This window comes from Culex quinquefasciatus, chromosome 3 (assembly GCF_015732765.1).
Source record: "Culex quinquefasciatus strain JHB chromosome 3, VPISU_Cqui_1.0_pri_paternal, whole genome shotgun sequence".
Taxonomy (NCBI): domain Eukaryota; kingdom Metazoa; phylum Arthropoda; class Insecta; order Diptera; family Culicidae; genus Culex; species Culex quinquefasciatus.
This window is the reverse complement of record NC_051863.1, coordinates 107,550,155-107,560,678: the sequence shown is the minus strand read 5'-3', so window position 1 is coordinate 107,560,678 and position 10,524 is coordinate 107,550,155. Positions and strand designations below refer to the sequence as shown.

Genomic DNA, 10,524 nt, shown 5'->3' with positions numbered 1-10,524 from the left:
GGGAAATAAATACATGAAAGTACTTAAGAACTGATAAACAATCGTTTAAAAAAATTGTTCATACAAAGTATAGTGATATTACTAAAATTTACTATTTATCATCGAAGTAGTATTTTTTTCGTAAAAACGATAAAACTTTTAGTAAAATATTATTATTTAATCTAAAAATGAAGAAACCATTCAAATACATTCTAATCTGATGTATCTAAGTGATAACAGTTCAATTGTTAGCAAATTAACATGTTTTTTCATGCATTGTTCCTCTTGCCCCAACGGTTTGTTCGTCTTGCCCCATTAGTTGAGTAGAACGTACGGAAAATCAAAATTTTAAAATCAATTTTTCACATTAAAAACAGGATTTTTAAAAACTTGTTTTAACAAAGTCTTAGTCAAGACCTAGAATAAGATGATTATAATAAAATCCGACAGATTTTTAACCTATTAATGGGTTATAACGAGCATTTCCTTAGCTTGTTACACTTGCCCCACTTTCCCCTAACTTTCATCATAGTAGAAAAGATCTGGTCTGAAATATAGGAGTTTTTCTTAGCTTAGCTTTGCTGAATTTGTTGGCATTTTAGAGCGCTATTAAAAGATTTGCAGTTAAGATGATATCGAAGTACATCATTTGATCATGCAAAGGATCATTCTGGTGCTGTATTACACCGAACAACATAACAGATGTACTTTGAATTTTTCAAAAATATTTGTTCAGGGCCGAATGGGGGTTTCTCCAAAGTTTGTATGGAGAATTAGTGCTGTTCGATACTTCCACATATTGCCTGCAATTTTTGCTTGTATGCAACAGCGATGAAGTGCCCTCCATACAAACTTTGGAGAAATATCATTCGGCCCTGACTATTTTTTTTTTAATTCAAAGTGCACGTGTTTTTGGTGATTCCAGACCTCGACACCTTTTGTACGACAGTGCGCATATTATATTTCCATTATTTTTTGACGTCTTAGCCTTTAATTGGGTCTTCAAATTGTGCCATTTTGTTATAAATTTGTTCACAAATATAAGGCTTATTTTTCTGAGTACAATGAGCTGTTGCTGGTATGTTTATGGCCGAAACAGTTATTTTGGAGCTTTTATCGAATAACTCTGCATATGCTGAAGATAGGTGTTTGATCAGAATAGGTATTCGGCCGCCTAGGACCGAGTAGGAATCTTGCAATAGAGCCCGCCAATTATTGTGTGTTTTCGTGTGAATTCCAACCACCTACACATAGATCTAGTAAGCATACCTAGCGAAAAAAAACTATTCCAAGGTATTTAAATAGCTTTGCACATGATTACAAGACAAGGCAACATTGACTGTTGATTTCACCAGTAAAATCAAGTTGTAGGCAAAAAAGATGTACTTTCGGCCTAAAATCACTTTGCTGGCCAAATTTACTCCCTCTCGCACTTTGATATCCTGATTGCGCGCCGTCTCTGAGCCCCGAGTTGTATCGGACAATAAATTGACGGTAAACAGTTCGCACCGTTTAGACTAAACAACCACCGCCGCACGGCCGTGGGGGGGGAGCATGTGTTTAGATCGGCACCGCCCCACAGAAAGTGTGCCAGACGGGGGGTGCCATCCCGGCTGCAATGACGCCAACACGCCCCAAGGTAAGTGTGAAAAAGAGTAGCAACAAGGTGATATTTTATTGTTCCTACAGTCGGTGCCGCCATGCTTGGAGAAGGGACGCTTGAGGGGTTGAGGAGTTCACTTTCCCAGGAAGCGAAGGCATAATCAAATGGGTATAACTAGGAACACAAAACACCTGTTTGGTGCGCCTCTCCCTCCCTCGTAAAATGTATTATTTTGACTTATGGACTTTGGAACTGGCCGAGAAAACAGCGGCACTCGCGGCAAACGGTCTCAGAAGCGCGTGGTTTACGGGATTGGATACATTATGAAGGCGGCAGTTGCACTTGGTTGATTTCATGGGAACGCATGGTTGTTTGTGATTTCACAAATAGTCGTTCGTTTTGCCTGATGGTTAACTTAAACAAACATGTTTTCACTGGCATTTGACGGTTTGTTGGTTAATTTGGCATTTTGCAAAGCTACATTTTGATTTATTTCTACAGTTTTCCTTAAACTAACTTGTTCGGTGAATAATAAAATAAATACTGATGAAATTTGATGAAAGCCTAATTAAAACTGTACAACGATACGATTGTTTGTAAGTAAATAGAACCGCTCTACGAATAAAACTAAAAAATGTACAAAATATCCTTTAAAACTTAGCGCCCTAAACAAGGATGAGATTGGCATCTAAAACTATATTTACACAATCAATTTAAGTTATTACGTCTACTAGGGTAGTGAGTTTCGATCATAGATTTGCTTGGTTTGGCCTATATTTGTCAAAAATAATAGTAGTAAAACCTCGGACGCTGCCCGCGCTTGAGTAAGAGAAAAGCAATAAGTTATGCGTGTTGGCGCAGTAAAGGTCCAAAGTTGCTAAAAAACTTAATGAATAGGTGTCCACTTCCCCCGTGCCCCTCGTCTCTCGCAATCATTCAATCCCATTTGCACTTGCACATGACGTTGCTTCCTCACTGAACTGGTAAGTTGTATGTGTGTGAGTGTGTGTGTGTGAATTTGTTTAAATTACAATTTAAAATAAATATCTAGGAAAACAGTGGCGGTGGTGCTCTTCGGGACGTCGGATCTATCGCCAGCTTGGGCCTTCGAGTTTTCTTTCGATGCCGTTGGTTGGGTCGAGATATCGCATTGTTTTGCTGCTGGAGATGTTTGACCTTCTCCAGTGACGTCGAAGGTTGCTGCTGCTGTTGCATCAGCAGATGGTGGTACGGCGAGATGAGCGAATTGGTCGCGTTGGGATAGCAGTTCGTGTCCCGCCGCCAGTTTTTCAGCTGGATGCCCTGCCTTTTGCACTCGTGGGCATACGCGGCCAGGCTGTCGCAGTAGCACTGCTTGTGTGGACACTCGCACATGTCGAACTTGCACGACTCGAAGTAGTTCTCCGGATTCAGCTGCGAGTTGCAATCGCCAAAGATGTCCGTTTTAAGAATCTTGCAGAAGGTGAAGAATTTCTTGGTTTTACACTGCGAATTCTTAGCGGCCAGTTCCTTCTTCCGAGGACGAGTACATGCTTTCTCGCCTCCAACTGCCCAAGACTGCGCAAATTTCCACACATTATTCGTCATGTTGACTCCAGTTCGCGAAAACAAATCGTCCCGGAAAACGCTGTTGTAATTACCACACAAACCACACAGCTTGTTCTTATAACTAGCAGGAACTTCCACCTGGATAAAGTTATTTCCGTCCCACGTGAGCTTGATTCCTTGCTCCGTGCTCACAATCACTTCCGTTCCTTCGTCACTTTTGTACACATCTAGCACACTTCCCAGCTTGTACGGCGGATCAACCTTCGTCCCGTTCACCTTAACCCTCATCTTCTGGCCCAAATTGACCTTCAAATTTCCGAGCTTTAGCGTAACCGTCTTGGTCCACGACGACGACTTGGTCAACCTTGCATCGTTGGTAACACGAATCGAAAAGGTGTGCTCCTTACAGTCCGACACCAGCTGATACTTGCACGAACCCTGAAAGCTGTAAAAGTTCCCGTCGAACGTCTTGTAGTGCGGGTCTCCAAACACCGTGCAAACGCCCGGGATTTCCACACACTTCGGACAGCACTCATCCTTCGCGGTCACTAGCGTCTCATTGGGCTTGCACTTTGGCTTGGTGCACTGAATTTTCGCACAGCGAACTTCGCCAGCCTTGCACTCACACGAAGCACACGCACTCAAGCTCCACGTGTCACCGTTCTAAACAAGAAAAAACAAAAACTCGATTAAAACCCTATCCTTAGCTTGAAGCTTGCCCCGAAACACACCTGATAAACCTGCCCACCAACCGTGCACGTGGTTCGGAAAAACTCCGCCTGCATCGGACACGACGGGCAGCACTCGCCCGGCTCCTGGATCTGGTCGGCCACGGCACACTCCAGCACCGGGCAGGTGTTCTTCTCGCAGAACGACGTCCCGTTGCGGCACTCGCAGGTCGCGCACTGGTCCGCCTGGTACGTCTTGCCGTGCACGTGCACCCCCTTGCCGATGATGCAGTGCCGTTGGGGAATTTTGACCTCCTCGCGGCGTTCCTTACACCGGGCACAGCACTCACCCGGCAGCCGGATCTGCTTCGAGGCCGGACACTGCAGCACCGGGCAGGACTTTTTCATGCACGTCAGCTTGCGGCGCCCGTCGCAGGTGCACTTGACGCACGGGTCCTCACTCAGGGTGGCCTCGTCCGTCACCTGTTGGCCGTTCAGCTGGCAGCCTGGAAGAAGAAGGGAGGATTTTGGATTAGCTCAAAACTTGAACAGTAGTCATGGGTCATTCTCTGCCAACTCACACATCAGTTGCATCAACCCATCTTCGATTTATAATATAGATTTCACATTGTGAATATTTCGCAGGATATTTTTTTAGAGTGTAAATTTATTCTACAAGATTGGCAGCAGGCCTGGCCGAATGGTTAAGCTGTCCGCTTTGTAAGCGGGAGATAACGGGTTCGATTTCCATCTGCTCCAACCTTTCATCGTGTTTAGTTAAGTACTTCAAAAGTTATGCTTAAAAAGGTTTTTGACTAAAGTCCGGAAGATTGTAAAAGGGTGGTTTTATAAGGAAACCCATACATTTTTAAAAAGGTATTTAAAAGACCTCTCCAACGCAACCAAAATATAGACCCCTATCAACCCTATCAAAAGTTATGGTCACTTAAGTGTATTTTATACACTTTTTGAGGCCGGATCTCAACAATTTTGGAAAAAAGTTGTCCGACCCATCGTTAGATAGGTAATCAAAAACCTTTCCAGAGAGCCCAAAAGATTGAAGATGTGACAATGCTATCAACAGTTATGAGCAATTGTGCTAAAACATAATTTTGGCAGATGCAAAAGGTTGAACATTGCAAAAGATCCGGTTGAGGCAGCACTAAGCATTATGGAATCGGCCTTGATAGCCCAAGCTTTCATGAATCATGGTTTCTTTGGCAGAAACGTAAGTAACGCTTTTATAGCATTTTGTTTGAATTTATTCAGTCGCATTTGAATACAAGCAGAAAGCGTTTTCAAATGATTTTAGGAGGAAGGCATCAATCACTGAGGTGGTTTAAAGTAACGTTTTTTTTTTATATATAAACATTAGAAGGTTGCTTGTAACCGTCACGAGTTATCGCAATTTTATGAAAAAAAAGTTTTAAGACGTCTTTGAAAAATCTGGCAAAGTATCTTTTAAATAGCTAGAAAAATCTGGCAGACGAAAACTAACAATTCTGAATGGTGAAGGGGAGGAAGGCTAATAATTGATACGAAAATTTGTAAAATTTAGATTGTTTTACTGATTGTATGGCCTCAAAAATTTTGAATTTAAGTTTTCTTTAAGAAAACATATTCCATATTTTTTATATTCAATTAAATTTGTTCATTGTAATCAATACCTGGCACAGAGAAGAGTGGATCTTTATTTGGCTAACAATTGAAAAATCTGGCATTCCCAGATTTGTCTGGCAACCTGACAACCCTGTTGACATGAAGTTTGAAGTAAAGATTTTCAAACATTTTGGTGCTTTTCGAGCAATTTCAACAAAAATATTATAAATCTGATTTTTCTAGAGGTAATTTTTGGCCAAAAACTTACCTCATATTTATACCTCAACAGAAACAGGAATTGTTCTAGGATCGAGCTTTTGCAGATAAGTCAGTAATATCCGCATAAAATCAATTTGACCCAACCTCATCTAACAGACCCAATGTCACCCCCACTGACAATATCAAACATTTTGTAGTTGTCTCCTCTACAATTTTGTAGAATATGTAGGCTTAGGCTTTAGGTCAAAACACAAAATTTCTTAATTCTTTATTTTTCCTTTTTTAATGTCACGGGACTCAGAAAAATCTTATTTATTCTTAAAAGGCCAGATTTATTAAATAAAATTTTACTTCTTGAAAACCCCTAACTTCCATTTTCCCATTTCTATAATAGTTATTCAAAAATATATAAACTGTATAATTATTACAGGGAATTAACATATGATTTAATTGAATAAGTTTTCGAAGCATAGCTGACAAAATTTAATCCCTGCTCCAAATTGCGATCTCTGAATGCTCATTTTTTCTACTATTTAACTACGATTCATATTTACCTCATAAAGTTATTCAGGGTAAATTTTGGTACACATTTTTCAAATGAATGTTTTCTTTTTTCAATTGTAAACAACTTTTTTATTTTAATTTTTTTCACTAAACATTACCAATGCCGAGAAACAGCCCTTCAATGATAAAAAAAATATTAAAATGTTACAACGCGGACAACCCCAATTGCTAACCAGAACAAAATCAATAAATATGGAAGTTACAACTTATTGATGATGCATGCAGCTGGAATATTGTGCGTGGGTTACACGATAAGCCAACGAACCAGAATTTGTAGAGTCAATCAATCTTCGTCTAAATTTAAATCAATATCGGTTCCACGCAAAGTGGTCTCGCCGAAACCATCGACGTCTGTCTGACTGTCAAGATTGGTCAAGGTCGAATGAAATTCGCGATAGAACTTTTTTTTTATTGCCGCCACCCACACAGCCCCTGTGAATTCTTTTATTGTTATAACCCCAAGCCAAGGGGACGATAGAGAGCCCTGAGAATGTCGGCAAATGTATTGTGCAATCAATGAGATGTTTTTTTTTATGCAGGCTTCAATACCACTGAAATTATATGGGTTCAAATCGTCACGCAATTAGGATTCAAATTAGAAAAAAAAAGTTCTACTAAAGGGTTGAACAGTTTAACCATTTGCCGTGGATGGATTAATTATCGTGGCGAACCTTTTTTTCCGCTCAGAGAACTGCATTTATAATGCTAATGAATTGAGGCAAATAAAGATGTAAATCATATTAGCCACCCACGCACGTTCCCGAGGTACACGTTCAGCAGCCGGCGGCCAAGTGGGGACAAATCAAGCCTAACCTGTGACTGCGTTATGAGTGGTCATCAAATCCGCTACCACGCGCCTCCACGCGTAAGCACTTTGACGTAAGGCGAGGCAATGAAGTAGGAATATGGAGCTTAGACGGTTTCCTCCCCTCCTCCTCCTCATCCTCTTCCTCCGACAGTCCAGTTGAACAAATGATCTCACGAAGAGATGCAATTCAATTGCTCGAGTTACAGACAGTGTAGACAAATCTCCAGTTGATCCGACAGACAACCAGGAAGTATGAAGTTTTGCTGGATATACAAAATAGAACGAATAGAAACATGCCAAACGACAACACATTTAAAATGCAAAGCCTAACCTTGTTTGTAAATTCTTGTCAGAACGATTGGCTATTAAATTTCGACAAAACTTGCCAAATTCCATCCTAATTTCATTGCTAAATGTGCCCACATGTCGCTTTGCTAAAAAAATCCTAAATAAATTAGTAAGCCGCACACATAAAAATAAAGTCATATTTTCTTATAATCTTCCCAAAAGCTTCACACACACGACCCAATGAGGGAAAAAAGTCCCATAAATATAAAATCCATCTCCCTCTCCCCGCTTCTCCCCTACAGCCTAGGCTAGAATTTGTCAAGGAAGCTGTTCGATTATCATCGTTTGAATTATGTTATTCCAAAATGTCGTGACAGAAAGGACTGCTCTCGCAACAAACGTAAGAATACCCCACTCTCTTCCAGAGAATGTTGGCGGCGGGATAGTTTTCTATCATTTAATTTGCTAATGATAAAGCCATAAATAAGCGCAGCTTGGCTCGCGACGTCACGCGTGTTCTGTTTTGGATTTTTGCGGAGGACATTGGCTCTGGATTAGGTGGTGGAAAATAGCCTAGTTTTTGGATGATAATTTTGAGCTGATTTGAGCTTATGTGCACAAGAAACGTTTAATATACCTTCCGTTTTTGTATAAGAAATTTATTGTAGTTGAAGTTGAGCAAAAGCACACATTGATTATTTTCTTCCAATAATTGCTCGATGGGCCCAAAAATTCTACAAAAATAATCAAAAAATCACTCAAGGTCCTTTACGGGTAAAGCTTGGCGAAAAGCAACCGACAATGACATCTTAATGTATTTTTTATTAACTTGGTGGAACGAAAATTTAAGAAGTGGATATTCTGTTTTCGCTAGATTATGAATACTAGCCCGGGTCAAAATAAAAAATAAGCTCAGATCAAAAAAAAAATAATGTAAGATTGCCGAAAGAGTAATAATAATTAAACCTCCAGCCTGGTTAAAAACTGACTTGCTGGGAGCAGGAATAATTTTAAATGATATTTTCTAATCTAATCTAATCTAATCAGACCCTAGCGCAGCCAATCTTTCGAAGGGATCCTGGAGAGTGCCTTAGGTTAGATGACGCCTAGCACTCTTCTTGTCATTTATTAACATTTGTAGTGTGCCATTGCATTAGAATGCATTGAAACATCACAAGCGTTAAAGCGGCCAGGCCTACTGCTTAAAGCCGTATCGCAGAGATGACTCGTAATTGGGTTGAGTTTGAGCACTGAGTGTTCGAACAACAACACAATTCTGAATCGACAGGGGAGGAAGAAGCGTGGGGACACACCACCATACGCTCCGAGATTTTGTTGTATTCGTTGGGAGCACCATGCTAAGAAGGTTTGGTACTCCGGGACCCTCTGGGATGGGACATTGTATTTCCACGAATGCCCTGGACACTATTTGCCGTGGTTATAGCGCCACAACTCGCTCAAATAATTTTAAATGATATTTTACCCATAAAATGTGTTTTTTACATATGTCACATTACGAGGCATTATGGTGTTATATGGGAAAAAATAAGTTTTCCAAAATTAGTGGGCACAGCAATTTTTCACGTCCTAAACTACTTTTGGGAACGATTGGTTTAGTCCTCTCTTTGCGCAAAGCGATTCAATTTTCTATGGAAATTTGCATGTTTTTTTTTAATTTTGATATTTAGCAAAATTCACGTTCAACGCTTTACTAAAACGGGAAACGATAAATTTTCAACAAATTTCCCGGGAATTCCGAATCAATTAATGGCTTGAATGCTAGTAAAAAATCATACAACTTCAAGAAAATATATAAATCAGCTAATTTTACATGCTGTCTTTCAAATCGTACCAAACCAAAACATGATCATCAATATTTTTTTTATTGAGAAGGGTGATTTGTTTATCAAAAAAAAAAAAAAAAAATGGACAGTGAGGAAAATAAATCCATGCTCTACAATAGCGTGTCCCAAAAAACACGAAGTCGAGGAATTCAATGTGCTCAGTTCTCAAATGATAGAAAATCATGTTAGAAACAACTCTCTCATACATGAAAATTTTCGGAAAAATTGTTTACCACGTTCCCTGGGCATTTTTTTGAAAAAAGTCAGTTTTTTCGACAATTTCACAAAATCTGCTTAGAAAAAATGAAAAATTTTAAAATTTCAAGTAGCCTATACCATTAAATGATGGCCTGTGGTTCAATAAACAAGTTAATGTATCGATTTGGCCTTTTATAACCTTGTTTTTACTTTCCCGGTAGCTTTTATGTCGAAAAATACGAGTTTTTGCTTTACTTTTTTTCAATCTTTTCCCTCGGTATTGAACACAAAAATTTCCTCATATGTGAAAATACATGCATCTTGTAGGAAATTTTCCGCCGAAGATTTTCGTCTAAGCAACTTTGAAGTTTCATCAACTCTGAGCTGAGATATTCCAGTTTTTGTGAAGAAAGAAAATTGAATATTTGAAAATGTTGATATTAATCATCATTGGCATACAATATTAAGGGTAATTTAAGCCTAATTTGAAGTGCGGCTGTATCGCATCTGTTTTTAAACATGATTGGTTCATCCTTCAATACTAAGGGCCACCTGATTTTGTTTTCTCATGGCACACTACGTGCTAAATCAATGAATTACTTTTAGCAAATAACTCATATTTAGAGCATTTTGCATTTAAACCAATCGATGCACGTTTGCTGTGTTTCCATGGATACAAACAAACAAATAACAAATATAAGGTTCAATTGTACGCATTTCCGTGATCTGAACCACAACGTAACGTTTACACTCCCTTCTTATAACTCCTGTTGATAAATCCGATATTCAGGTAAATTAAAAATATCACTAATATTTGGAATTTATTCTATAGGGATCCATCCATTAATCACGTAGACATTTTTTTTAAATCTCAGCTCCCTCCCCTTCTCATGGTCAATTGTCCATAAAAAAAACTTTTTTGGATGGAGCGTGGACAATTGCCAACCCAGTACAATCGAACCATATATTTCGATGCCTCTGTGCTCTTGTACTAAGCTTACTGGTTTTTCTATCTAGATAGCATAAGAGAGCACAGATGCATCGATTTGTTATTTGTTTATTTGTATCCATGGAAACACAGCAAACGTGCATCGATTGGTTTAAATGCAAAATGCTCTAAATATGAGTTATTTGCTAAAAGTAATTCATTGATTTAGCACGTAGTGTGCCATGAGAAAACAAAATCAGGTGGCCCTTAGTATTGAA

At 39.2% G+C, this 10,524-nt stretch overlaps 1 protein-coding gene across 6 annotated transcripts in view; it reads right to left on the bottom strand.

Moving 5' to 3' along the window:
- Positions 1 to 375: 375 nt before the first annotated feature.
- LOC6050816 (BMP-binding endothelial regulator protein) overlaps positions 376 to 10,524 on the bottom strand; it is a 98,629-nt gene continuing 88,480 nt past the window's right edge. For all 6 annotated transcript variants that reach the window (XM_038262253.1, XM_038262254.1, XM_038262252.1 and 3 more), the window contains 2 exons: positions 3,862 to 4,304; positions 376 to 3,793 (listed from right to left, as the gene is read on the bottom strand). In XM_038262253.1, the coding sequence (XP_038118181.1) occupies positions 2,630 to 3,793; positions 3,862 to 4,304 (1,607 nt within the window). In that variant the 3' untranslated portion in view covers positions 376 to 2,629. The remainder of the gene's footprint in view (positions 3,794 to 3,861; positions 4,305 to 10,524) is intronic.